The sequence below is a fragment of the Oncorhynchus keta genome, chromosome 23, assembly GCF_023373465.1.
Source record: "Oncorhynchus keta strain PuntledgeMale-10-30-2019 chromosome 23, Oket_V2, whole genome shotgun sequence".
Taxonomy (NCBI): Eukaryota; Metazoa; Chordata; class Actinopteri; order Salmoniformes; family Salmonidae; genus Oncorhynchus; species Oncorhynchus keta.
The window spans coordinates 48,984,103-49,012,006 of NC_068443.1; the positions used below are offsets into that span (position 1 = coordinate 48,984,103).

Sequence of the window (27,904 nt, forward strand, 5' to 3'; positions counted from 1 at the left end):
CCAGAGCGACTTATTAGAAAGGGAAGGACTGTATGAAAATGTATATGCTACCTGCACATATGACTGTACAGTTATCCACAAAGACGGCATACAGCAATAGTAACAACTAGCTATTAAGAACAATATATACATGTCACACAACTCACTTTGGGCACGCACACATTCCACAAGTCTAGAGATATGAGTGAGTCCAGTTGTTGATGGGCAGAGACAGAGATGTTGGTCTCTGCCACTGCTTGAGGGAGACTGCAAGTATTGTGTGATGTGGAGTCAAGAGGATGGGCAGATGTCCGGGCCCCTAGAAACCTAGGAGGGCACAGGTCAGACAGGTCAAAGAGCGTTTGAGAAGCAGGTTTATGGTACCCCCTAGACTCTCAGTCTCCGGTTGTGGGGGATGAGGAGTGGAGTGTGCAGCTAGCTCATTGTTGTGAGGTGCTAATAATAGTCACCGGCAGGGAATTTTTTATAATTAGAATATGGCAAATATTAATCAATTATTGCATTCTATCCATGTTGGATTTCACGTGCTACATGAAACAGATAGGTGGGAGGGCATGTAGTCTGTCGCCAATTTATTAATGCGCAGTTTGCCTAAGTGGGTAATAGAACAGTAGCGGTGCGTGGGTAAAATCACTAGGGAAGCTAATCCCCCCGCAAAAAAGCCATATTACTACCTATGTGTTGTGATTGTTGCGTTGTTTTCTATATGACCTGTTAGTTCATATGCCTTGCGACTGTGATATATAGGCGCGAGACAATAAGAATACACAGTGGCAGAATAAATTCAACCACACATTTATGTCATTACAAAACCGGAGAGCCACATCTGTCCGGTGGAGTCCACAAATCATATTGCATGTAACAAACAGTGAACATGACCTACATCATGGTCAAGCAAGTTAATGTTTCCCACATTTTCAGGCAACTTAAAAACTATTGATTTAGAACCACGGAGAGTTACCCCAAGTTGCAAAGAAAACAGGAGCTGCCGCCACTATTCCAGTACCATTTAAAATTCAACATTTCAACATCATCTATCTAATCACCTATGCTTAGTCTAATATAGTAACAACTAAAAGATACGAAAAATTATTTTGCCCAACAACGTAAGCTAAATAGAATGTGGCTGTCCGTCGTTATGATGTGTGTGTGTGTGTGTGTGTGTGTGTGTGTGTGTGTGTGTGTGTGTGTGTGTGTGTGTGTGTGTGTGTGTGTGTGTGTGTGTGTGTGTGTGTGTGTGTGTGTGTCTAATTGTCTTAGTCTAATATAGTAACAAGTAGAAAAAACATATTGACTCACCCTACTTGTAGAGAAACGCCAATGCCATCCTCTCAGGCCAGGGGCACAATGTATGAATTTATGGTTGGATCAGAATCTGCGTTATAATCGGACTTGTGGTTTTACCTAATTTGGCCAGTATGGCAAATTAGTCCAAATCCCTATTTCCATCCATGGCTAATTTAGGAAAGGGATTATTTTAGCTTGCTAGCCACTGGAGGAAAACAACACTTAGAGGTGCAGCAATTAAAAAACATTTCTGTCAATAATGACGGTTAATAATGACATCTGGTCTGAAGCCAAATTCAAACTGGCTTCCCTTTACACTTTTTGGGGGGTGTGCCAGGACCATTCACAGTTGAGCTCGCTCAGTTTAGCTCAATGCTGATTTGACTATTATTATTTATTCATTTTTATCAAGGGAGGCCAAATTATCGCTGGCTTCCCTTGCATTCAATGCTATGGGTGGCAAAGATGTCATACTGTTTCTGACCACGTACTGAGACAGAGGCGCTGTTTCGTTCGCTCTGATGCTCCAGCGAGATACATTCAACCTCTTGCGAATTGAAGGACATTTATGAAACACAGAGAAGAGAGGAAAGTTCAATTCTTATATATTTTTTTCTTGGTACATTTTTTTGAGGAAGGCAGGCTTCCCATCCATGAATACACAAGACAACACTGTAATGGAAACACTTCAGCCACTTCTATTCGACACTGCAGGATTTATCTAAACGTTTTTTTGTGATGTCATTACGTCCAGCTGTTTTTATTGACACAATAAATGGTTAAACATTTTTTATTTAACTAGGCAAGTCAGTTAGAAACAAATTCTTATTTACAATGACGGCCTACCGGAGAACAGTGGGTTAAATATCTTGTTCAGAAAGACAGATGTTTATCTTGTCAGCTCGGGGATTTCGATCCAGTAATCTTTCAGTTACTGGCCCAACACTCTAACCACCTGCCGCCCCAGGTTAAATGTAAACGCACTGTAGCAGGCAATGTGAAGTCTCTACTTTCTGAAGGCAAAGCCTGCCCACGGTGCTTTCCCCTAGTATTTATTCTGTAGACTTTCACTAGGTACTGATCTATGCAAACGGAAGTGGGAGCGAGTGAGAGAAATTACTTCTGCACAGCTGCTGGTGCTGTAAGCGAATTTCGAGTGGGGGACGCTGGAGCATTTTAAAAGGCCAGTGGGGGTGTTCCATCCTGCCGTTGAAAGGGTGCCAGCAACACCGGGCCCATTACACGCGGCCGGCCACTAACACGCCGCTCTCACGGCTCTGTTGGCTCTGAGTCAACAGACTTTACTATCACCACGGCTCGCCCCAACCACGCTCTGCCTCCCGGGTGGCGAATACGTGCGGCCTGCGGCCCTTCAGCGGACTCCCCTTTTATTCCCGGCGACAGGTTCTGCACTCCGCCTCCTCTCCGTGGGCTTGGAATGGGAAGGGTGTGACCCCTGGGCCGAAACCTAAACTCCTCGTAAATGTCGAGGACGTGTGAAAGGGAAAGAAGGCACGCACACACAGACAGGAGAACAACATCCGCCTTTCACTCTGTTTACTTTGGAGAGGGTAAACTGAGACAATGGAGAACGCCCTCTCTGTCCTCGTTTTCTCACTCTCTGACCCGCGCTGTCCCTCTTTTTACCCATCCCTCTCTTCATTCCATTTGGGGGACATATTCGGTGTCAGTTTTATGGCTTTTTTTAATACTGGATCGATAATGTCATAAACGATCTTCAGAAAACGTTTATATATATATATATATATACGCTATTCAAAAGGTTGGGGTCACTTAGAAATGTCCTTGTTTTTTTATAGAAAAGCACATTTTTTTTGTCCATTTAAAATAACATCAAATTGATCAGAAATACAGTGTAGACATTGCTAATGTTGTAAATGGTTACTGCGGCTAGATTTGTAATGGAATATCTACATAGGTGTACAGAGGCCCATTATCAGCAACCATCACTCCTGTGTTCCAATGGCACGTTGTGTTAGCTAATCCACAAATGCTGGAGCATCAGCATTTGTGGGTTTGATTACAGGCTCAAAATGACCAGAAACAAAGAACTTTCTTCTGAAACCCTTCAGTCTATTCTTGCACTGTGAAATTAAGGCTATTCCATGCAAGAAATTGCGAAGAAACTTTAGGTCTCGTACAACACTGTGTACTACTCCCTTCACAGAACAGCGCAAACTGGCTCTAACCAGAATAGAAAGAGGAGTGGGAGGCCCCGTGCACAACTGAGCAAGAGGAAAAGTACATTAGAGTGTCTAGTATGAGAAACAGACGCCTCACAAGTCCTCAACTGGAAGCTTCATTAAATAGAACCTGCAAAACTTCAACAGTGAAGAGGTGACTCCGGGATGTTGGCCTTCTATGTCTAATGTCCATTGCTCGTGTTTCTTGGCCCAAGCAAGACTCTTCTTATTACTTTAGTAGTGGTTTCTTTTCAGAAATTTGGCCATGAATGCCTGATTCACACAGTCTCCTCTGAACAGTTGATGTTGAGGTGTGTCTGTTACTTGAAATCCGTGAAGCATTTATTTGGGCTGCAGTTTCTGAGGCTGGTAATGAACTTATCCTCTGCAGCAGAGGTAACTCTGGGTCTTCCATTCCTGTGGCGGTCCTCATGAGAGCCAGTTTTATCATAGCTCTTGATGTTTTTTTGCGACTGCACTTGAAGAAATTTTCAAAGTTCTTAACATTTTCCGAATTGACTGACCTTCATGTCTTAAAGTAATGATGGACTGTTGTTTCTCTTTGCTTTTTTGAGCTGTTCTTGCCATAATATGGACTTGGTCTTTTACCAAATAGGGTTATCTTCTGTATACCACCTCTACCTTATCACAACACAACTGATTGGCTCAAACGCATTAACAAGGAAATAAATTCCACTAATTAACTTTTAACAAGGCACAACTGTTAATTGAAATTCACTCCAGGTGACTACCTCGTGAATGCTAGTTGAGAGAAATCCAAGAGTGTGCAAAGCTGTCATCAAGGCAAAGGGTGGCTATTTGATAAATCTCAAATATAATATATTTATAGATCTGTTTAACACTTTTTTTGGTTACTACATGATTCCATATGTGTTATTTCATAGTTTTGATGTCTTCACTAGTATTCTACAATTGAGAAAAAAGTAAAAATTAAGAAAAACCTTTGAGTCGGTGTTCTAAAACTTTTGACCAGTAGTGTATATGTCAGTAAGCTCTGAACACTCTGAACACTCTGAGAGCTAAACGCTCTGAATTTACAAAACGGACAATCTGACAACGCTCTGAATTTACGAACTTCCAGAGCACGCTCTGGCACTCCAGAGTGCATTTTATGAGCACACCCTCAAATGGCAACAACAGGAACCCTTCAGAAGCAGATAGATTAACATCTGGAATAGCAGCCTTCTGGTATCATCTGTCATTACTGGAACATTCTCTAATTACAATTGCGGTGGTTAAAGTGCTACCAAGGCTTATAAACAACTTATTATACAAAAATAAATACTAAGTGACAAACCCCTTGACTTTTTCCTCATTGAATTTCAAATGGATTAAATTGAGATGTGACATAATGTCAAAGTGTAATTAAAAAGGAAAATCTTTATTTAACTCTGCAAGTAAGTTTATAACAAATTCTTATTTACAATGACAGCCTACCGAGGAACAGTGGGATAACTGCCTTGTTCAGAGGGGCAGAACAACACATTTTTACCTTGTCAGCTTGGGGATTTGATCCAGCCATCTTTTGGTTACTGGCCCAACGCTCTAACCACTAAGCTACCTGCCACCCCAAAATGTTACAAGCCCAAAAATGTTCAGGAGTAAAAATGTGCTTAACAAGTCACATAGTAAATTGCACGGACTCACTTTGTGTGCAATAATAGTGTTTAACTTTATTTTTAAATGACTAACCCATCTTTGTACCTCACACATACAATTATATGTAAGGTCCCTCATCTCTGTACCCCACACATACAATTATATGTAAGGTCCCTCAGTCGAGCAGTGAATTTCAAGCACAGATTTAACCACAAAGACCAGGGAGGTTTTCTAGTGGCTCACAAAAAAAGGCACCTATTGGTATAAAACAAAAAAAATAGACATCGAATATACCTTTGAACATGGTGCAGTTAATTACACTTTGGATGGTGTATCAATCCACCCAGTCACTATAGATACAGGCTCCCTTCTTAACTCAGTTGCTGGAGAGGAAGGAAACCACTCAGAGATTTCACCATGAGGCCAATGGTGATTTGAAAACAGTTACAGAGTTGAATGACTGTGATAAGAGATAACGTACAGTAGGATGGATCAACAATATTGTAGTTACTCAACAATACTAACATAAATGACAGTGAAAATAAGGAAACTTGTACATAATTTGTTTTATTTTTCCTTTATTTAACCAGGCAAGTCAGTTAAGAACAAATTCTTATGTTCAATGACGGCCTAGGAACAGTGGGTTAACTGTTCAGGGGCAGAACGACAGATTTGTACCTTGTCAGCTCGGGGATTCGAACTTGCAACCTTTCAGTTACTAGTCCAACGCTCTAACCACTAGGCTACCCAGCCGCCCCATAATACACATATTCCAAAACATGCATCCTGTTTGCAATAAGGCACTAAAGTAAAACAATGTGGCAAAGACATTCACTTTTTGTCCTGAATACAAAGTGTTGTGTTGGATTTGCCCCAAGCTTAACACATTACTGAGCACCGCTCTTCATATTTTTTTGCATCGTGTTATAGGTATGTTTGTCATCGGCAAGGACTAGAGAGATGTTTAGGATAAAAAAATAAATAGATCTAAGCACATGCAAAATCCTAGAGGAAAACCTCATTCAGTCTGCTTTCCAACAGACACTGGGAGACAAATTCGCCGCTCAGCTGGACAATTACCTAAACCACAAGGCCAAGTCAATATTCACTACTTACCCAGATAACATTGAATGTTCTTGAGTGGCCTAGTTACAGTTTTGACTTAAATTGGCTTGAAAATCTATGGCAAGACTTGAAAATGGCTTTTTAGAAATGATCAACAACCAACTTGACAGAATAATGGGCAGATATTGTACAATGTAGGTGTGCAAAGCTCTTAGAGACTTACCCAGAAAGACTCACAGCCGTAATCACTGCCAAAGGTGATTCTAACATGTATTGACACAAGGGGTTGAATACTTATCTAATCAAGATATATTCATATTTTCCATACATTCCTTAAGAATGGTCAAATGTTTTTATTCACTTTGACATTACAGAGTATTTTGTGTAGATTGTTGACAGAAATGACCATTTAAATCCATTTTAATCCACTTTGTAACACAACAAAATGTGTTAAGGGTTGGGAATACTTTCTGAAGCTGTATTTGTTGACTGTTTGCATAAACACTGCCATAACAAGCCTTGAGAGACCATTCATGAAATGAAAATCCCCAAAATATTTTCTGGGAAATGTTCGATTCATGATTTATTTCATAAATTGACAAGCGCTAAAATGGCATTCACCTAAATTTGGACTGTCTTAGTAAAAAAAAATATAATGTCATTTAGCAGACGCTCTATCCATAGCGATTTACAGTCATGCATGCATACATTTTATTTAGGGGTGGTCCCGGGAAGCAAACCCACTCTATCCTGGTGGACTTTACATTACCTTGTCCTTCAACCTAGATTTGATGGAGGTCCACTCTTGTAAAGAGAAAAACGGAAAATAAACTTGCTTATGACAGTTGGACAAGACCCAAGGAGGAAAGGCACCTTGGGATCGACGAGGGTGGGGGCAGTGAACGGACCTGTGCACTAGATGAAACTGGAGAAACCCAAAGGGAACCGAACTCTCTTAAAAACTGTCCCTCACATCTGGAGGGTGCACCATACTCCTACCCCCCTCCAACCTTCTCATAATCCCCCCCATCCGGGACTGGGACAGCCCTCTATCCTGTCTAGAAACAGGGCTGGACACGGTCAGGTCCAACGGCCCAGACGTCCATCTGGTAACCGTGGAAACTGCTCTGGACAGCCGCCTGCTGAGCAGTACAGGTACCTGAGAACTCTGCGTCTGCTAAGAAACATTTGGGTAATAATAAAGTGCCCTGTGTGTGCTGGACTGGAGCGAGAAGCCCTATTAACAGGACAATGGCTTTGCCTTGCAGCTGGCCGGTGACTTGCTGGCATAACTACATAACTGACTATTAAGTCATTCGGCTTTTCATCTCGGGCATCTGTTTTAGGTGACTATCTAAGACATTTAATGAAAAGTGTGATGAGGAAATGAGTTTAAAAGTATAAGTAGGCTATGGGAATAGGCATGTTATACTATATGTGAAGTAGCCTGTCAGATGAAGTGTAGTACAAAGTACGGATTTGTCATTGCAGGTTGAGTCAGTATGTCATATTCATAAGAGGTAAGAAGTAATGTCTGTTTGTATTACACTTTGTATTGTTCCACAGCCAATTCAGTTGCAGGTAAAAGGTTGGCAGTCATTTAACTTGTCATTCATCCAAAACCTTAGTTGACTACATTTCTCTGACTCGGCTATTCCTGGGAGTACTGGAGGACCCAGGGCTCAGAGTTACTGGCAGAGATTTCACCTATTGACGTTACCGCCTTGTGGGAATGGGAGGAGCAAGGTGACACAGCATATTACGTGAGGTGACATGCAGCATATTATGCCCAAAGTAGTGTTCAGAGTGTGTGTGTGGTGTGTGTGTGTGTGTGTGTGTGTGTGTGTGTGTGTGTGTGTGTGTGTGTGTGTGTGTGTGTGTGTGTGTGTGTGTGTGTGTGTTCTTGGTGTCTGAGAGTTTGTTGTCCTTGTGCGCATGGGCTTAACTGTGGGTATACACAAAGCTGTGCTATGAAGTCGCACACAATACCGCACAAGTTCATTACCATCTGTCAAAGTGATGGCTTGGTACCCGGGACCGCAGAGAGGGGACTGCTCTTGTCATAAAGCCATGCATTTCAAAACACATTTTTGGTTATTTAAAGGCCCAGTGCAGTCAAAAACATGTTGTTCCTGTGTTTTATATATATTTCCACACAGGTTGGAATAATACTGTGAAGTTGGGATTATGACGATAATGCCCTTTTTTAGTGTCAGAGCTGTTTGAAAAGACTGCCTGAAGTTTCAGTCTGTTTTGGTGGGATGGAGTTTTGGCCTGCCTGGTGACATCATCAGGCAGTAAATGAGTTAATAGACCAATAAGAAAGAGAGTTCCAAACCTCTCTGCTTATCACAGCTAGTTTTCCCCTCCCCAATCAGACCACTCCCAGACAGTCCTAGCAAAATTCTTGCTCTTCGCGAAGAAGCTATTTTGTTTCCTTTTAATTTAAAACAATCCCAGTAAGGTACTTAATTGTTACTCAGATATAATTTGAGATAAAATGGTTGCATTGGACCTTTAAGTAGCAATGCCGATGGAACTGATGTCATGGCTGTAAAATAAAGTTGTCAGTGAGAAAACGTATATGTAGGCAACACTTATTGCCAAAGGCATGTTCAAAGAAAACATTGTCAAGCTCCTCTTCAGAAAGCTTTGAAACTGTCATCCATTCATTTCTGTGTTCTTGCGGTTCATTTCCACTCTTCGGCATTGATGTGTTTTTATGCCTAATGGTTTCACATTTCCGTCTCTAACTGTGTGAGGGTCATCCAGAGAAATGTAGTAACCATGTATTGCTTAATCCTCCCCCATCTCCCCTTACCCAGGTTCCCCCTTGCTTGACCGTCCCCCTCTGGCATAGGCACAGGACAGCCCACTTGTTGTTGAGCCTGCCATGAGGTGCTGTGCACATTCCTGCCTGCCACAGTCAGCTGTGTGTATTGTTACCCAGGTTCTATTTATAGGGGGGCGCGGATCCTCCCCCTGCGTTTGTCTCTGCCGTGTGTGTGTGTGTGGTGGAGAGGGGAGCGGGGCGAGCAAGGCGCTGTTTGCCCAGGATTTGTGCTCTGCCGGCCCCACTGTTTGCCCAGGAGGGAGTTCCCCCATTGTGCAGGTGCTTGGAGGGCTGGCCTGGTAAGGGGGTGGAAGGTGGGTTGGGGTTCGAGGCTCTGGAGTTGAGGTGCGTGCTGTACGGTGCAACCATAAGCCTGGCCTGAAGTGTGTCAGGCAGGCCCTTTCTGAAGGAATCCCCCTCACTGCCTCTGCCCTCAATCCATCCCTCTCGCCATGGGTGACAGTAGACTTGGTGACACAGTCTGTAAGGGAGGCCCTGTGTGACTATGTAAACATGGAGTGGAGGTTGCAAACATAAACGAGTGTGTGTGTGTCTTGTTAGTTGATGAAGGATGTAAGAAATGCAGTAAAAATTCTCAAGTTTATGGGACTCGGAGCATAAACAACTTGGGAGTCAGTCCGTGGGCGATGTGGCAATTCTTAGAAGAACATGCATCTCCTCAAAATATATGTAGGACTCCTGTTCTTTTTTTTTCTCAGAACCATGTTGTCAATGCTGACACACCAACAGGTCTCCAGATCCAAACACAAAAGCAATTAAAATATGACAATTCCAGTGTTCCCTCTCTCCATGAACACAACTATGTTTTAGCTATGTTGAGGGGCAGGAGAAATCACTGCACTCTCACCGCGTCCGTTCTCTCTGGTTTCACAAGACTTTTGACAGGCAGAGCAGCGTGGTGAATATTTAGCCTCCAGTGCTTGTGTATTGTGTGGTGTTTCTGTAGTGTGCGGCAGACTAGACACAACAGCGGCAAAGGCTGAACATTGGATGCATTTTGTTTTTGTCCTAGGTGTGTCTGATATTTCCTCAACAAAGATCGATGGAATAGCGTACAATATTTGGAGCTTCGGTAATAGTTGCAAAGTCACCACGTAAATGACATGGAGTTGAAATGTTGCAAATGCGTTTATCCTCAGTTGCTGAGAAGTCGATTTTGACGCGCGCAGGGTCTCATCAATAGTCTTTGAACCTGAGGTATACGTGTGAAATATAACAGGTACCAAAGACAAGAACGGCATCGAGTTCCAAGGTCTGAATGAGAGACGTTTCTGTAACAAGGACATGCAGTTCTATCCCAAAAAAATCGAACGTGTATCTTGGAAATGTTGTGTTTTTAAATTGTATTGTGGAATAACCCAGGAATAGCCTAAAGGTTATGAGCGTTCTTGGCGCGTTGTTTACTAATTTCTCAACTCAATGTTTGGAGGCAAGACCGAGCAAGTCCTAAAGGTAAGGGTGAACTTAATATACACGTTATATTGCTTTGTATGTTTAGAAATGGTTTATAATTGTCAATAACAATGCATGATACATAAGACCCTGAGTCTGTAATTTATCATACATGAACCCTCTCTCTCTCACACACACACTCACAAACAGCAAATAAAGTGTGTTCATTTAATAACGTTTCTTTGAAATGATAAAGCCTTTGACATTTCTACAGATGTGCCCAACATTAAATCATTAACGGAATGTTCCCACGAGATTTAAGTTAGCCAAAAATGTACTTGCAGTGCCTTTAATTTCAAATTGACAGCGTGCAGCATACATATTTTGGTAATGTGCGTATTTATCTGTACTATTCAACTTTTTACGAAATTAAAATTATATTTATACACATTGTGTTCCTATGCAGGGTGAAACTGAAAGGATTTGGTGGAGAGGAGAAGAGAAAGGCTTGGCCGCATAGAGGGAGGCGCCTTTCGCGCTCTCCTGAAACCAAAGCCTTTGAATTGTTTTTTTTTTGTTCACTTCAGGCAAAGAGGAGATAACCTGAAAAGTTGGACGCTTGAAAATGATGTGCATTTAAAGGACATCATTGTGTGGATTTTCACCGCCAAGACATGCTCCACAGCCGACCAGGAGCACGCTGGGAGAAAGGGTCTGACCTCTCCGGCGTGCGCTCAGACTGGATTTATACGCATGGGATAATCGGTAACGCACAATTTTCCTTTGAATTCTACAAAAAAATATATATATTTGTTTGAGTAGGAAATAATGAATTTAGACTACATGAGGTATTTAATTCATTTAAAACAGATTTTTGACAAATTGATTAAATTCCTATTCCTTTACTTGCGTGTTATGGTACATTGCTGCTATGAAAGCCACATTCCTTACCTGTCATTAGTCTTCTCTTAGTGTTTGCTATGCCAACAATTAAATGGCTGGTTTGATGTCAAAGGCTTTCTTTTCACAGCAGCTGCTTTTGTCATGTAAAACTCTTTTTGATCACACCTGCCACCTGTTCTGGCCTGACTTGTTGAGTCACCAGATTTTTTTTTAATGCAGACCTTGAGATTGGGATTATTTTTGTCATAAATGTGTATCTGTTACGCCACTAACTGATTCTGCCTCTGTAAACTGGTTGAACACTATCGTCATATTAATAATACAGCCTTTCTAACCGTTCTGATTCAAATCAGTCCAAAAAAAAAAAAAGAAGCTTATTCTGTGTGTAAATTGAACCTGCCCAATGTAGATTGGCTACAGTATAGTATAGGTTATCCTTGACCTGTTCTTGTGCCAATTCCCTGGTAATCTCTTACTCTGAGGAAACAGTGGCAGCTAGGAAGTCTTAGTGTGTGACCCTCTCCAAGGGTGAGCTGCAATCTGAATATCAAAGCATTGTTCACACACGTGCTAATGTTCAGCGTGTACCCCCCCTAAAAGCATGCATACAACCTCACACATACAGGCGTATCCATTTCCCCTGATTTCCATTGCCTCCCAGGTGCTAGAGACATTTCTGGTCATTTAGCAGACACTCTTATCCAGAGCAACTTACAGAAGCAATTAGGATTAAGTGCCTTCCTCACAGCCACACCGCCAGATTTTTCACATTGTCAGCTCAGGGATTCGATCCAGTGACCTTTCAGTTACTGGCCCAACGCTCTTAACAGCTAGGCTACCTGCAGTATTATTAGTCTGCCTTCTTAGTTGACTTTATACTCACCTCTAATGGGAAGGCTGACGCAGTGGCGGCTTTAGTCTCGGTGTTTTGTCGGGCACTTACTGGACCTCGAGCATCCCAGTAGCACAGTGTAGATTGGGGGAGGTCAGGAACTGGGCCAAATGGTTTGAAGATGAATTCCAAACTCAAGGTGGCTCCTACACTGTTAGCTACTCTGCAGTCTGTAGGGAAATCAAGTTGCCACAGAATGAAACACGGGCCGATGTCAATCCACCGGCATTGATACGAGTTGCAGAGAGCAAAAACTCGGAATCGGCAAAAGAGCAGAAAGATGATATTGTCCAACCTTCGATAATAAGGGCTCTGCTTTTATACGCAAACAATGTTTGTGCGTGCATGTGTGAAGTGAGGCACTAAATAGCTCCCTTGAGTTGATTTAGGACTGTCCATTTACTCTGCTATTTCACTTCCAGGTAGTAGTGTGTGTGTGTGTGTGTGTGTGTGTGTGTGTGTGTGTGTGTGTGTGTGTGTGTGTGTGTGTGTGTGTGTGTGTGTGTGTGTGTGTGTGTGTGTGTGTGTGTGTGTGTGTGTGTGTGTGTGTGTGTGTGTGTGTGTGTTTGTGTGTGTGTGAGAGAGAGCATGAGATCTGTGGTACCTGAGGTATCTCACATTCTGCTGTGATCCTTCCACTGGTTCCACTTTCCCGGGTCAAAGGTCATGGAGGTCTGCAGCCCGGTTAGGGATCAGATCAACTGGACACTCTTTTTTTTTTCCCTTTTCCTACAACCTCCCTCTGTGTGGCCTGCATGGTCTGTTTAAACAAGCTTGTACTTTATCGGAATGAGAGGGTGTTTTTTGGGACTGGGAGGTGTATTTCACTACATGCTCTCATTTCCACTTCACTTCTCTTTCATTGTTGCATCTTAACATCCGTCTGTATCGCCTCTGGGAGGCGGATGGTTCCATATCAACGTTGAAATGCATCGACGTATTGTATATTTCTTATTACCTGCAAGTAGCTAAACTCAAAGTGTTATCAAAGTTCTACTCCCTCCCCCTAGTGGTAAAAGCAAATATTAGATCGCTTGAAAATGTACAGGGCCTTCAGAAAGTATTCACACCCATTGACTTTTCCCACATTTTCTTGTGTTACAGCTTGTATTTAAAATGTATTACATTTATATATATTTTTTTTTTTTGGGGGGGTCACTGACCTACTCACAATATCCCATAATGTCAAAGTGGAAGTATGTTTTTAATTTTTTTAAACAAATGAATTAACAATTAAAAGCTGTAATATCTTGGGAAGCCTAAATAAGTCCAGTGGTAAAAATGTCCTTATCAAGTCCCATAATAAGTAGCAAGGACCCAATCTGTGTGCAAAAATAGTGTTTAGCGTGTTTTTTTTATGACTACCTCATCTCTGTACTCCACTCACACTATTATCTGTAAGGTCCCTCAGTCAAGCAGTCAACCACAAAGACCAGAGAGGTTTTCCAATGCCTCACAAAGAAGGGTTGGTAGATGGGTATAAAGAAAACTGGCATTGAGTATCCATTTGAGCATGGTGAAGTTATTAATTACACCCAGTCACTACAAAGATACAGGCGTCCTTCCTCAATTGCCGGATAGGAAGGAAACTGCTCAGGGGTTTCACCATGAGGCCAATTACAGAGTTTAATGGCTGTGATTGGAGAAAACCGAGGATGGATCAACAACATTGTAGTTCCTCCACAATACTAATCCAATACAACACATTACTGAGTACCACTCTCCATATTTTCAAGCATAGTGGTGGCTGTGTCATATTATGGGTATGCTTGTAATCGTTAAGGACTGGGGAGTTTTTCAGGATAAAAAAGAAACTGAATGGAGCTAAGCACAGGCAAAATCCTCGAGGAAAACCTGGTTCAGTGTACTTTCCACCAGACACTGGGAGATAAATTCATATTTCAGCAGGACAATAACCTAAAACACATGGCCAGATCTATACTGCAGTTGCATACCAAGAAGACTTCCATTCAGCCACAAGAGCATTAGTGATGTTGGGAAATGACGTTGAGCGATTTGGCCCGGCGTTCCAATTCATCCCAAAGGTGATCGACGGGATTGAGGTCAGGGCTCTGTGCAAGCCAGTCAAGATCTTCCACACCAATCTCGACCAAACCATTTCTGTATGGACCTCACTTTGTGCACGGGGGCATTGTCATGCTGAAACAGAACAAGGCCTCCCCCAAACTGTTGCCACTAAGTTGGAAACACAGAATCGTGTAGAATGTCATTGTATGCTGTAGCGTTGAGATTTCTCTTCACTGGAACAAGAGGCATAGACTGAACCATGAAAAACAGCCCCAGACCATTATTCCTCCTCCACCAAATGTTACAGTTGGCACTATGCATTAGGGGAGGTAGTGTTCTCCTGGCACCCACCAAACCCAGATTAGTCCGTCAGCCTGCCAGATGGTGAAGCATGATTCATCTCTCCAGGGAACGCGTTTCCACTGCTCCAGAATCCAATGGCGTCAAGCTTTACATCACTCCAGCTGACACTTGGTGCACAAAGCGAGGTCCATACAGAAATGGTTTGGTCAAGTTAGGTGTGGAAGAACTTGCCTGGCTTGCACAGAGCCCTGACCTCAACCCCATCGATCACCTTCGGGATGAATTGGAAACACTTCAGCCGACGCTTGGTATTGTGCGTGGTGATCTGAGTCTTGTGTGTGGCTGCTTGGCCATGGAAACCCATTTCATGAAGCTCCCGATGAACAGTTCTTGTGCTGGCATTGTTTCCAGAGGCAGTTTGGATCTCGGTAGTGAGTGTTGCAACTGAAGACAGATGATTTCTACCCGCTACAGCACTCAGCGGACCTGTTTTGTGAGCTTATGTGGCCTACCACTTTGCGGCTGAGCCGTTGTTGCTCCTAGACGTCTTCACTTCACAATAACAGCACTTACAGTTGACCAGGGCAGCTCTAGCAGGCCAGAGATTTGACAAACTGACTTGTTGGAAAGGTGGCATCCTATGACGGTGCCATGTTGAAAGTCACTGAGCTCTTCAGTAAGGTCATTCTACTGCCAATCTTTGGTCTACGGACATTGCAAGGCTGTGTGCGCGATTGTTTTGGACCTGTCAGCAACGGGTGTGGCTGAGATAGCCAAATACACTAATTTAGCATATATAGTGTATATAGTTCATTTTCAAAACGTTTGCAAACATTTCTAAAAACACGTTTTCACTTCGTCATTATGCAGTATTATGTGTAAATCTGTGAGAAAAATAATCAATTTAATCCATTTTGAATTCTGAATTTCTGTAAGGTCTATACTAAATCCACTGTAATTGAGTTCTATTTAGAAGTCTACACAGGGAAGGTTTGTCTGGCTTGCCTTGTCTGTGAGAGTGTGTAAGTAATGAGAGGGATTGGTTATGCAACCTGGAGTGCCACAGGGCAACCTACCTCAATCTGGAATTGTTTAACGAACTCACTGAGCTACAATACATCTTCTGGGGTAAAGTGAAGGGGGCATGATCTGACCAAAAGGAATTTCGTTTTTTTTTTTGTCAACACTCGCCATTTCTGTCTTACTTTCTTTGCAGTTGGGACATACTGCTAAGTATACCAGTATTATACCTGTGTTATTGTACTTAATGTCTATTGCTGATTTGTTGTCGAGCACTTTGGCTCTTCAAGCAGACTTACATTTAGAACAAAGCGATAGTTACCACAGTTCAAAACACTGATGAAACACGTAGCAAAACTCCTGTTTTTATCGGAAGATCTCACTCTTATAAATTTGCTCTTGAATTCGGAAGAATGTTAACTAGCAGTGTTTGCACTGCCGTGTTTGTGGCTGCGAGCACTTTTTTTTGATACAATAAGCTGTATTCTTCCGAAATTGCCGGGTCAGCTTCATTCATCATGGTGTCAAGGGCTCCTTTGAACTACCGGGCCAGCAGGTCATTACCAGAGCCCGTCTGGGGTTCAAGACAAGCGGGCGACACGGAAAAACGCTCTGCCGGGCGTTTGTTCATCCAGATGCAGCATTAATGGCCAGCTTTCCCTGGGTCTGGACCACACTCAACTTAATTAGACGAAATGAGACATGGGATGTTGAGGGAAAGGGGAGAGGATGTTTGGTGGGGTTGGGTTGGGGGGGAGGGGGGGTCCTCACAAGGATAGTAAAACAAGGACAATTCTGATAATTAGGGACATTTCGCAGGTTCCTAAGTTTAGGGTTGGGGTTACAATAAGGGTTAGGGTTTTGAGGTGAAGGGTTAGGTTTTGGGTTAGGGTTAGGGTTAAGGTCAGGGTTAGGTTAAGGCTAATATGATTTTGAATGAGAATCAATTTCATTGGTCCCCACAAGGATAGTAAAACAAGCATGTTTGTGTGTTTTAAAAAGAGATGACGACATATTGAGGACAGTTTTTGCTTTTCATCTTTTGTTGTTGTAGATATCTCTCCATATATTGTCTCCAACATTTTCCTCCTTTCTCGCTCTCCCACTCTTTCCTGCTGATGTGACTCCAGCAGATTGTAGCGCTCACAAAACCTGTCATCTGAAATCCTATCCTCTATCGCTGCCATAACACAACTTAATGTGTTCCCATTTAAGGTGAGGTTCACCCAAGTGTTCTTTTTCTGTGACTCCCTCTTAAACGGCATTAATCAGCTTGGAATTTGGGATCTTATAGGGACTAGGGAGTGTGCTAGCAAGAAACAAAGGCAGAACTGGTACATGCAGTGTCTTGGTCATATGAAGTGGTCCATTGTTGGTTGCGATGAGGTATCTCCAGAAAAACTGTCTTGTGAAGGCAGTTGTTTCCATCGACACAAAGCACAAAGTTCAAATCAATTGAACATTCCAATGACCCCGTGTCCGACTTAGTAGGAAAAAGGCAGACATTGCTTTTCACATGTAAAACCCCACAGTAGTACATTTCTTTCAGTTAGAATAGAGCCCCACAGTGGAGGTGTTATAATACCCAACAAGGAAATGGTTCCAATCGTTTTTTCATAGAGGATTTTAGAAACACTTCAAATAAGGGCTGTTTTTAAAAAATATATATTTGCCCTAGAGAGTTCACAGAATTGTAAATTAAAGTAAGTTTAGCCAATTTATTCATCACTAAATGTAGTTGACAGATTGTTAATCCAGAGATTCTTACCTTTGCCACGATTCGGCAGTCTCACCCAGAGCATCACTGAATTTGTAGTTCTGTATGATAGCCACATTAGCAGCTAAATAGCATTTAATTTTGGAGGGGTAAATACAGGCAAATATATTGATAAAAGTCACCTTGTCCGAGAGAGATTTACACGGTTATCGAAACATCACGTCAGGGTAGGCCTAAACAAAATACAGCCCTTATTTTAAGTGTCTAAAATCCCCTATGAGAAAAATGATGAGTGGTGGAAAAAACGAGTTTGACCGCTAGGTTTTATGGGTATTAAGACTCATACTATGGTACTCTAAAGAGCCAAGCAAACTGACCAAAGAACCAATCACAGCAGTGGGAGTGGCTTAGTGCCATTGAGGTTAAGGTTAGGGGTGATATGTCTAATGTCCTTCTGGAGGATACATTTTAACACCCACCCCTGGACCCTGTTCCTTATAATAAGAGGCTGGAGAGTATGATTTCCTACTCCACAGCATCTCTGAGAGGGACAGGGGTTTAGGCATGAGGGTGAGGGTACTAATCCGCCCATGCTACTTCAAAAACACTTGGTTCCCCAGTAAAAACACTCCATTACCTGTTTTTCTCTGAACCTTTCTAGAGCTCTCCTCCACGGTAAGAGGATGCTAACCTTGGGGCCATGGAGGTAAATCACTGCTCACTTAGACCTGAATTCTATCTTGAGATCTGTGAGCGGAACCCAAGCTTTCGCACAGATCTTCCATTGACATCAAGGGAGGCCTAGTGGTTAGAGCGTTGGGCCAGTAACCAAAAGGTTGCTAGATTGAATCCCTGAGCTGATAAGGTAGAAATCTGTTGCTCTGCTCTTGAACAAGGCAGTTAACCCACTGTTCCTAGGCTGTCATGGTAAGTAAGAATTTGTTCTTAACTGACTTGCCTGGTTAAATGAAGGTTAACTAAATGATTTATGAGAAAGTCCAAGTTAAGTGCACACATCTCAAGTTAGGATTCTGCCCTTAGGTTATAGTTTTATCACCAGGCAACCACTTTGTTTGCTTCTAACCAGCACCACTGATTGCAACCAGCTTACTCTGTCTGCCCTTAAGGACTAATTGAGGTTCAGTTGTACCACTTCCTCTTTCCTATCCAGAGCCACTATGAGCTAAACACTGATATTGGCCCTTGTTCTCTCATCTTAACAATGACCCTGCACTGGTATATCCTAATACTGTATCTGCTTGTGCTGTCTTGTTAATGCCTAGCATGCCAGTGAATGTGACAATGTGGCATGACACTGACCATAGGAGTTGGCAAGACAGCACAAACAGATCTTGGACCAGGCTGAGCCTATTCAGCTTGACGAGGCACGTTTGTATGATCTCTTAGTATGATCGGAAGCACAGATCAGTAATCTCTTATTAGCCTGCCTTTGATCTGTAAATGGCTATTCTGTTGTGTATCAGTATCTTTGTGTGGCACACAACCCCCATGTCTGTATGAATCTGTCAAGACTGCCCCCGTCTTCAGTAAGACGACTCTCAAGCAACTCTTTAGTGCAAGAAACGACTTCTAGCGAGCATCTCCTTCAGGGATAGCCTGCCCAGGGAAGTGTTGTCCACACCTTCTGATTACCGCTTCTGACTGGGTTTCTCCGAGCCGCAAACATCCCCCAGCTCTCTGTTTCTCATTTTTGGCAGCGTTCTGTGGATTTTCCACCGGTGACAGCTCGGCTAAAGAGTGGAAACTGGCACTAACGAGTAATCACCTCTTCTCCTCCCCAGCCTGGATGGGATCAGGGGATTATGCGGCGCATTCAGACCCTCCGGTTCTGTCGCTGCTGACTGCAGAGTCTAAGTCTAGCAGCAGTTAGAAAGGGCACATCTGGTGCAGCGGGGCAATCAGTGTGGCGAGAGTAGTAGGGGGGTCGAACCCAAACCCAAACCCAAACCCAAACCCGACACTTTAACACCGTAAGGACATACAAGTACAAGACTGGGTGGGGTTTGTGGGTTTGCTACCAGCACAGTCTGAAAACTGAAAAGCAAACAAACATAGTAGTAAACTGTCAGACTTACAAATGGTCTGTTCTGATTTGTGCGTGAACTGTACATATCAGAACAGGTTTGCACAGGAACCAGAAGGAATAGGGAACACGTGTACAGTATATCATCATAGGTGATATGGGAGTTTGTGTACCCCCCCAGATAAAAGTGTGTCTGGTAATGATTAGGCAAGGACCTGGCGGCTGTGGCTAGTACTCTGCATCTCCTCTTCTCCTCTTTCTCCCCAGGTGTCTTTTATTGCGGTGGTGATTTAGTGAGGTCCCTTCCATACCCCCATGCCGGCAGGGCTCTGTCTATGACAGGTAGAGCTGGCGGATAGAACACCTCTAATGGGGCATCATTATAGGAGAGGGTTCTGTTCTGGAGAGATGGGATGTGGGCTGTTAAAGGAGAAGTTCAAGATTTTACAACTTGATGTTAGATGGTTCCTCACCTCGTAAGTATGTTTTTTTGGCCAGGAGAAGCTGTAATCCATGGTTCGGTTTTCTAGCAGCCGCGACAAACTTAAACTTTAGCCACCTCAAGCTAAAATCACTGGAAGTGATGGTTTATAGTTTCTCCTGGCCCACAGACTACTTTCAGGGTAAGGAACCATCTAACATTAAAGACGCACTCCAGCTATTTAAAAAAAAACTTTTCCTGTTGAAAAACAATATCCCACATAAAGATACAGTAATGTACACACCAGTAACAGTAAAAAAAAAAACTGTTGGTGCCCTCCGTTGTCACCGCCCCCCACACACACACACTTGTGCCATGTTATGAGGATGCCTGGACCACTTATTGAGATGTGCCTTTTGTTAACTAACTGAGATGATAAATGAGGTGAAAAGGACACTGGAGTGCAACTTTAATTCGTAAAATCCTGAACTTCCCCTTTAATGTGAGAGAGAACACAGAAGGGAATCCCAGCCTAGCTTGCTCTACGCTTCTATGGGAGCTTTCACACATGTAGAATACAGAATGATGTACAGTGCCTTCAGAAAGTATTCGTACCTCTTGACCTATTCCACATTTTGTTGTGTTACAGCCTGAATTGAAAATGGATTAAATATTTTTTCCCCCTCACCCATCTTCACAAAATACCCCATATTGACAAAGTGAAAACATGTGTTTAGATTTTTTTTTTTTACAAATGTATTGAAAATGAAATACAGAAATATCTCATTTATATAGCATTCACCCCGATGAGTGAATACTTTGTAGAAGCACCTTGGCAGCAATTACAGCTGCAAATCTTTCTGGGTAAGTCTCAATGAGCTCTCCACACCTGGATTGTGCATCATTTGACAGCTATTATTTTCAGCACTGTCAAATTGGTTGTTGATCGTTGCTAGACAACCATTTTCAGGTCTTGCCATAGATGTTCAAGCAGATTTAAGTCAAAACTGTAACTACGCCAGGCAGGAACATTCAATGTCATCTTGGTAAGCAATTCCAGTGCATATTTTGCCTGGTGTTTTAGGTTATCGTCATGCTGAAAGGTGGATTCGTCTCTCCCAGTGTCTGTTGGAAAGCAGGCTGAACAAAGTTTTCCTCTAGGATTTTGCCTACGTTTAGCTCCATTCAGTTTATTGTTTGTCCTGAAAAACTCCCCAGTCTTAATGATTACAAGCATAACCATAACATGATGCAGCCACCACTATGCTTGAAAATATGGAGAGTTGTACTCAGTAATGTGTTGTATTGGATTTGCCACAAACATAACACTTTGTGTTCAGGTCACAAAGTGAATTACTTTGCCACATTATTTGCTTTAGTGTCTTGTTACAAACAGGATGCATATTTCGGAATATTTCTTATAGTGTACAAGCTTTCTTATTTTCACTCTGTCAATTAGGTTAGTATTGTGGATTAACTACATTGTTGTTGATCCATTCTCAGTTTCCTCCTATCACAGCCATTAAACTCTCTAACTGTTTTAAAGTTTCCATTTACCTCATGGTGAAATCCCCGAGCGGTTTCCTTCCTCTCCGGCAACTGAGGCAACTGAGTTAGGAAGGACACCTGTATCTTTGTGGTGACTGGGTGTATTGATACACCATCCAAAGTGTAATTAATAACATCACCATGCTCAAAGGCATATTCAATATCAGCTTCCTTTTTTCTACCCATCTACCAATAGGTGACCTTTGCGAGGTGTTTGAAAACCTTCCTGGTCTTTATGGTTGAATCTTTGTTGAAAATTCACATGATTAAACACTATTATTTCACACACAGTGAGTCCATACAACGTATTATGTGATTTGTTAAGCACATTTTTACTCCTGAACTTATTTAGGCTGGCCATGAGAAAGGGGTTGAATACCTATTGACTCAAGGCATTCCAGCTACTCGTTTTAAATTCAGGCTGTAACACAACAAAGAAGCCACTTTAAACGTATAGCTAGCTACCCAACTCGGTGATGACAATGTGACACACGTTTATGTTCAACCAATGTCATCCGTCCATATATTAGTTTTGGGCGCTGAGCAAATATCAATGAACATGTCATTATTGATTGTTTAATAAAACTGTTTTAAGAAGGAGAGCTTACATTATTCCCCTCTATATCAGGGCAAATGTATCCTTACTCAGAACAAAATGTACAATTCAATGACCTGTATAAGTAATAGGTGGGCACTGTACCAACAACACAAATATAAGGTGACAACCAATCGACTCTCGTATTGCACATTTGCAGATGAACAGGCTGCTGACCATACCAAATCCCTTGAGGCACGTCACACAAACATACATTCACACACACACACACACACACACACACACACACACACACACACACACACACACACACACACACACACACACACACACACACACACACACACACACACACACACACACACACACACACACACACACACACACACACACACACACACACACACACACACACACACACACACACACACACACACACGCTCCGGAGGTCTGGAGGTCTTCAGGACTCAGCAGCCCACCTCCACCTTCTACCCTGAGGGGCTGGAGGTATTGGACTGTAAAACAGCTCCAGAGTGGTGGGGTGAAGTGAGCCGGCCAGACAGGCCCACATAGACACCCAGCGTACAGGGCTAAAGGAGGCTAAACGCTCCCAGCTGTGGAATTAAGGACTCAGTACAAGGCCTCTCGAGGGACCGTGAGGGGATCTGTTGAAAAATCCCCTTTAACCTCTCTCTCTTAATGGCCAGTTTTTAAATCAGGTTAGGGGAGAGGGAGTTGGTGAGTTTGCTGCCTGGTTTTGGATTGCAGTCTCTCTCGGTCTCTCTCCTCCGACACACACATGCGGGTGCGCACACACACACACACACACACACACACACACACACACACACACACACACACACACACACACACACACACACACAAACACACACATTTATCTCTGCTTTTCAGGTTCCATTGTGTAAGAGATTGTCTGCTTTCTCCCTGGGCCTGATTTTGACCTATTATTTCTCAGTAACTATATTGATATAGTCAAGCTTCTGTAATCTTCGGCAGCATAGCCAGTGATGCAAGCACAGATCCTATCGTAAACCTTTGCACTGTAATCTCCCCAGTCCTCCATCATCCTGAGTAAAGATAGCATCACGATGATTGTCCTCCATGTAGTGCACTTCTTTTGACCAGGGTCCTATGGGCCCCGGCCTAAAGGAGTGCACTATAAAGGGATTAGGGTGCCATTTGGGACGCAGGCCGAGGTGCTGTATTTAGAAACATTGAAGAGCAACAGAGTTTACATACCGTGGACCTTCACGTCCCGCTCTGGTTCAGCTACCGGGCTATCGCGTCTCTCTGGTGGATGATAGATGACTGTTGATGTATCTTAAATAGGCCTATGCTCGTTTTTACACAACCTGTGCCATCCCCGTGTGTTGTGTCAATTTCTCGGGTGAGCTGGATTTCATTTCACCATGACATCGGTTGATGTCGAAACCAACCAAGTTTGACTGAGTTCATCGGTATGGGCTTTAACATTTCCAGAAGACATCTCTCTTGAGAAGCGGTGTTGTTTCTAGTCAATCCCTCCACGTCGGCACGTATCCTAAGGTGTTACTTACATGGCACGTCAGCTGGGACACGAGCTGAGAGACAGGACCAGTAGCAGGATGTGGACAGCGAAGCCCCCAGCTGCTCAATGAGAGTAGTGCAGGGTGCTGAATCCACGCCTAAATCTCTGGTGCAATTCCGTGTGCTTTTAGTTATTTTATTCCTAGATGAGTCCACGACGAATAAATGGCAACTCATCTCTTTTGGAGAGAGATAGAATCACTTGTTTCTGTTGCGTTTCTGAGCCCAATTGATTAAATGAACGCTCCGCTGTTCTAGCAGCAGGTGCTTCACTGTGTTAACAAATGAAGTGGAGCAAACGCTCATTGGTATTCAACATTTGAGTCATTTAGCAGACGCTTAGGATAAATTAGGGTTAAATGCCTTGCTCAAGGGCACATTAACCAATTGTATACCTAGTCGGCTCAGGGACTTGAACCAGCAACCTTTCAGTAACTGGTCCAATGCTCATGAACCGCTACGCTATCTGTGAATCTGATCTGCTCTGTTAGCTCTATTTACTTGTTTTTTTTACCTTTAGCATTAACCTCAAATTTGTTTCCGAAACTGGTGATCGAACCAGGAACCTTTTAGCGAATGTTCTAAACCCCCAGTCAAATGTTGTGTTTGAGCCTTTTTAGGGTTCTTTACAGGAAAAACCCTTGAGTGGGGCATGTGGTGCTGCCATTGACATACAGCTAACCCGGTCACACTGTACACCTCGCATGTAAACATCTGCGATGCTCGCACCCCTTATCACCACCTCCTCATCTCTGTGGTTTCCCCCGGTGCCCCTTCTACAGAACCAGCCCTACCTCCTCCTAAATAAAGAATGTCTTTGACAGCTATCTGACTGAAGGTAGCCTTTGTCGCTGGACAGGAGCTGTTGTGTGGCTGTATGTACAGACAAGCCGACACTAGCCGCACTCCCCGGCAGCAAACACTAGCCTTTTTACCTCCGTAACAATAAACATATCCTTCGCATTGAGGACATGATTGATGTGACACGTCGGGTCGTTTAAGGGTTGAAAGGGTGTTTTTTGTGGTACAGTATTCGTTAATATGGATACGTTATCGCAGGCCACATCATGTGGTGCCGTTAGTTTATGTTATTCTTTTCAGAGTTCGTTCTTGAGACTCTCGGGACAATTGACAGAGCCTTGTTCTGCTTTCCCTCCAGGTGGACCGAGATGGTGGACGAGGAGGAGAGACGGACCGGGGTTTACTGCAATGCCGTCAGCAGGCGCCCCTTACCACCTGAGTAACTGGAAGGTGAGTGACTCGTTCTGCTTATTGGTGTCTTATTATCTTTACTATCATCATCTTCGTAAACCACTATTATCATCACCTATCAAAAACATCTCAACCTCTCCAAACGTCATCTCATCATCATCTTCGTAGCCACTATTATCATCACCTTTCAAAAACATCTCAACCTCTGCAACGTCATCTCATCATCATCTTCGTAGCCACTATTATCATCACCTATCAAAAACATCTCATCCTCTCCAACCTCATCTCATCATCATCCTCCTTTATTATAGTTGTCATGCTGTTGGCTGTGTTGTTTCTCTGAACTGTGGACCATCTCCCATTAACTACTGTCCGCTTTTCTAGGTGGTGATGTGGGCGGTGGTCTCTTTGCTGCCCCTGGTGGAGGGGGCCCGTACGGGCACGGGTTTGGGGGCAGACTCTGTCCAGGCTTTGGGACGGGTGGGAGGGATGTGGGAGAGGCAGCTCCCAGACACTCTACCTGAGGTGGATGAGCAACAAGAGGAGGAGAGTGACCCATACTCCCCCTGGCATGGCCTCTCCGGTAAGAGTGGAACCAGGAAGTGCTTTTTAGATCTCGGTTTTCTACATCACTTGTTAATCCAGCATGATGTTCTCCATGAATAGGGAATAGTAAAAGAAGGGTGTGCAATACGATTACAGAGTACAAGCCACTGATCTTCTCTCTCTCTCTCTCTCTCTGGCTCTCTCTCTTTCAGACCCCTCTGTGATGGACGAAGCGGACGACCACCCCAGTGGCCGATGGGTGGTCCGTTCCCCCCGCAACTCTGACCCCTCAGACGCCGAACCAACAGGCTTGGCCAAGAAAAAGAAGAAGAGGAGGAAGAAAGAGAAAGAGAGGGACAGAAAGGGCAAAGGAAAGGGAAAGGGCAGGCAGCCCCAGCAGAGCAGCCCAGACTGCAGGGTGGAGAAACGAGAGATGCGGGTGCGGGACTTGGGCCTGGGCTTCGACTCGGACGAGATCATCCTCTTCAAGTTTTGCGTGGGCTCCTGCCAGTCGTCCAGGACCAACTACGACCTGGCTCTATGGTCCCTGATGGAGAACGGGTCCCTGCCGCGGAGGACCTCCCGGCGGGTCAGTGCCCACCCCTGCTGCCGGCCTGACCGCTACGAGCCAGTGTCCTTCATGGACGCCCACACCACGTGGCAGACCATCCAGTCACTGTCGGCGGCCAGCTGCATGTGTATGGGCTGAGGGAGCCAGCCAAGAGGAGGATGAATAGGACAGGGTGGCAACTGTCTGTCACTCACGCCTGCCTGATTATATACAGATGGTAGCGCGCCACTGAGTTTGGGTCCAGGGAGAGGTTCTGGGAGGGCAGAAGTAGTCGCTCCGAAACATATGCAACAGGGCTGGTCCCCAGTACAAAGCAGGATGGAGATTCTGTAGAGTGTCTATGATGGTGGAGTGAGGTCACGCCTCTTCCTGTTGTACATTTTCTGTTGAGGGTAAAGTGGATTCGGTTGCAATGAGAGACTGTCATGACCGAATGGCAAGACAGTCTCTGGGAACAGTTGTTAACAAGATGGTGACCACACAATGGTAGGATCTTAATATTCACAGCAGTTGGGATATGTAGAAGACTGACCTGGAGTACTGATTAAAATATTGACTCAAGGGTCAAAAAGAGGACCATATCTCATTGCATTTGACCACAGGTAGACAGGCTCAAAAACAGGGATTTCCGTAACTTCATTTTTTCAATGTTCTCTTGAATTGTACGAAACGGATGCCATGCATCTCTTTGCATTACTGCATTATAGTCAACATATTTATTACAGATAAGTTATTTATTTATTGTCATTTCATATGAGGTCGTTTTTATGGACTGTAGATTTATATTTATTGTCATGATCACATATCCCGGGGGGTTGTGTTGCTGGATCATTAGACTTTGAATTGATTTTTGGGGGGGTTTTGAAACATCAAAAAGATCAGAACAAGTGAGCAAGGAACTCAACATGCAGTATGTCTCATTTCACGCAAAGGAAGGAAATAGTCTTGTGGCTGAAAACCAGGTTACAAGCTTAGTTTCGTTTCTTCATTGTTGTTTCAGTATTTCAGAGCAATTACAGTCAATATTACTATTGAAATGGTTTCCTTTATTTTTGTACAACAATGACATTATTCTGCGTAGGAATAAAGTATTTCTAGATATACTGTGGATTGCTTATTATTTCTAAGATTCACCCCTTACCCTCACTTCACCTCTGCTTGGTTGCAAGTTGGGAGTCCTGGAGTATATCACACCCTCATTATGACCTTTCAGATCAATGCTGAAATAGAGGCGATGGTTGCAAATGAAGGGCTGGATTCAATCAGTATCGCGGAAGATCCGCGTAAAAATGTTTTCCGAATGAGCCGCCATATGTAGTGTTTATCATGAGTGCAGTCTTTGCCAACGCGGGTACATTGTCTTTACATTTCAAGAGCTACAATCTTTCCACTAATACCTCTGCAATGCGGATTGAATCCATCCCTAACGCTATTGTAAATGTACCCATGGTAGCAGACCAGCCAAACTGTAAAAGGTACTTGAAAAATAAATGGCTTGTTAAAGGCTGTCCGTCACACATGCTAGATTTTTGTCAAATCTGGTGAAAATTGACATAATGGAAATAGTGATACATTTCGATCACATATCCGAAAATTATTGTGTACATCAAACCTATACACTTAGACTATGGAATTGATGCCTTAATAGTTACTTTTCATACAATTATTATGTTTTACACCATGCAAATATACATAAACCATTCAGATGTGCTCCGCTACACAGTTGTGGTCTGTAGCGCCACTCAGGACCATTCTCAGATGATGTAGACCCTCTCAGAGGTCTACGACTGCGGGAGACCCCACTGGACCAGGAAAACGTTGCGGAAGACCCCACTGGACTCGAGACCTTTAAGCCAGGCATGTACAAAAGAAAAGCCTACTTTGCATCATTTTGGTCAAACTTCGGTTTTAAGCAAACATTTTTTTTTTCTCCCTCAGACAGTGTAGATCACCTCTAATTAAGAAAGAAACGTCTGAATAATAAACACCTTACCTTGTGAGGATCGGGCATTCTGAGGCAGAGATATTGGAACTAAGTGTAAATGTAGTCAAAGTTTACATTTTTGAGGTACTGATAGATTTTGGCCATTTTCACTGAATATAAAGACAAAATAAATGTACAGTACCAGTCAAA

The 27,904-nt window shown here is 43.3% G+C and overlaps 1 protein-coding gene across 2 annotated transcripts; it reads left to right on the top strand.

Moving 5' to 3' along the window:
• The first annotated feature begins 9,936 nt into the window (after positions 1–9,936).
• Positions 9,937–26,871, top strand: LOC118402395 (artemin-like). 2 transcript variants are annotated; one of them, XM_035800560.1, is made up of 5 exons: positions 9,937–10,482; positions 11,010–11,187; positions 24,601–24,692; positions 25,038–25,236; positions 25,412–26,871. In XM_035800560.1, the coding sequence occupies exons 2-5, from the start codon at positions 11,097–11,099 to the stop codon at positions 25,906–25,908; spliced, it is 879 nt and encodes a 292-aa protein (XP_035656453.1). In that variant the 5' UTR covers positions 9,937–10,482; positions 11,010–11,096; the 3' UTR covers positions 25,909–26,871. The 2 variants fall into 2 exon arrangements, with proteins under 2 accessions (XP_035656453.1, XP_035656454.1); XM_035800561.2 differs by lacking the exon at positions 9,937–10,482 and having other exon boundaries at positions 10,895–11,187.
• The last annotated feature ends 1,033 nt before the right edge of the window (positions 26,872–27,904 follow it).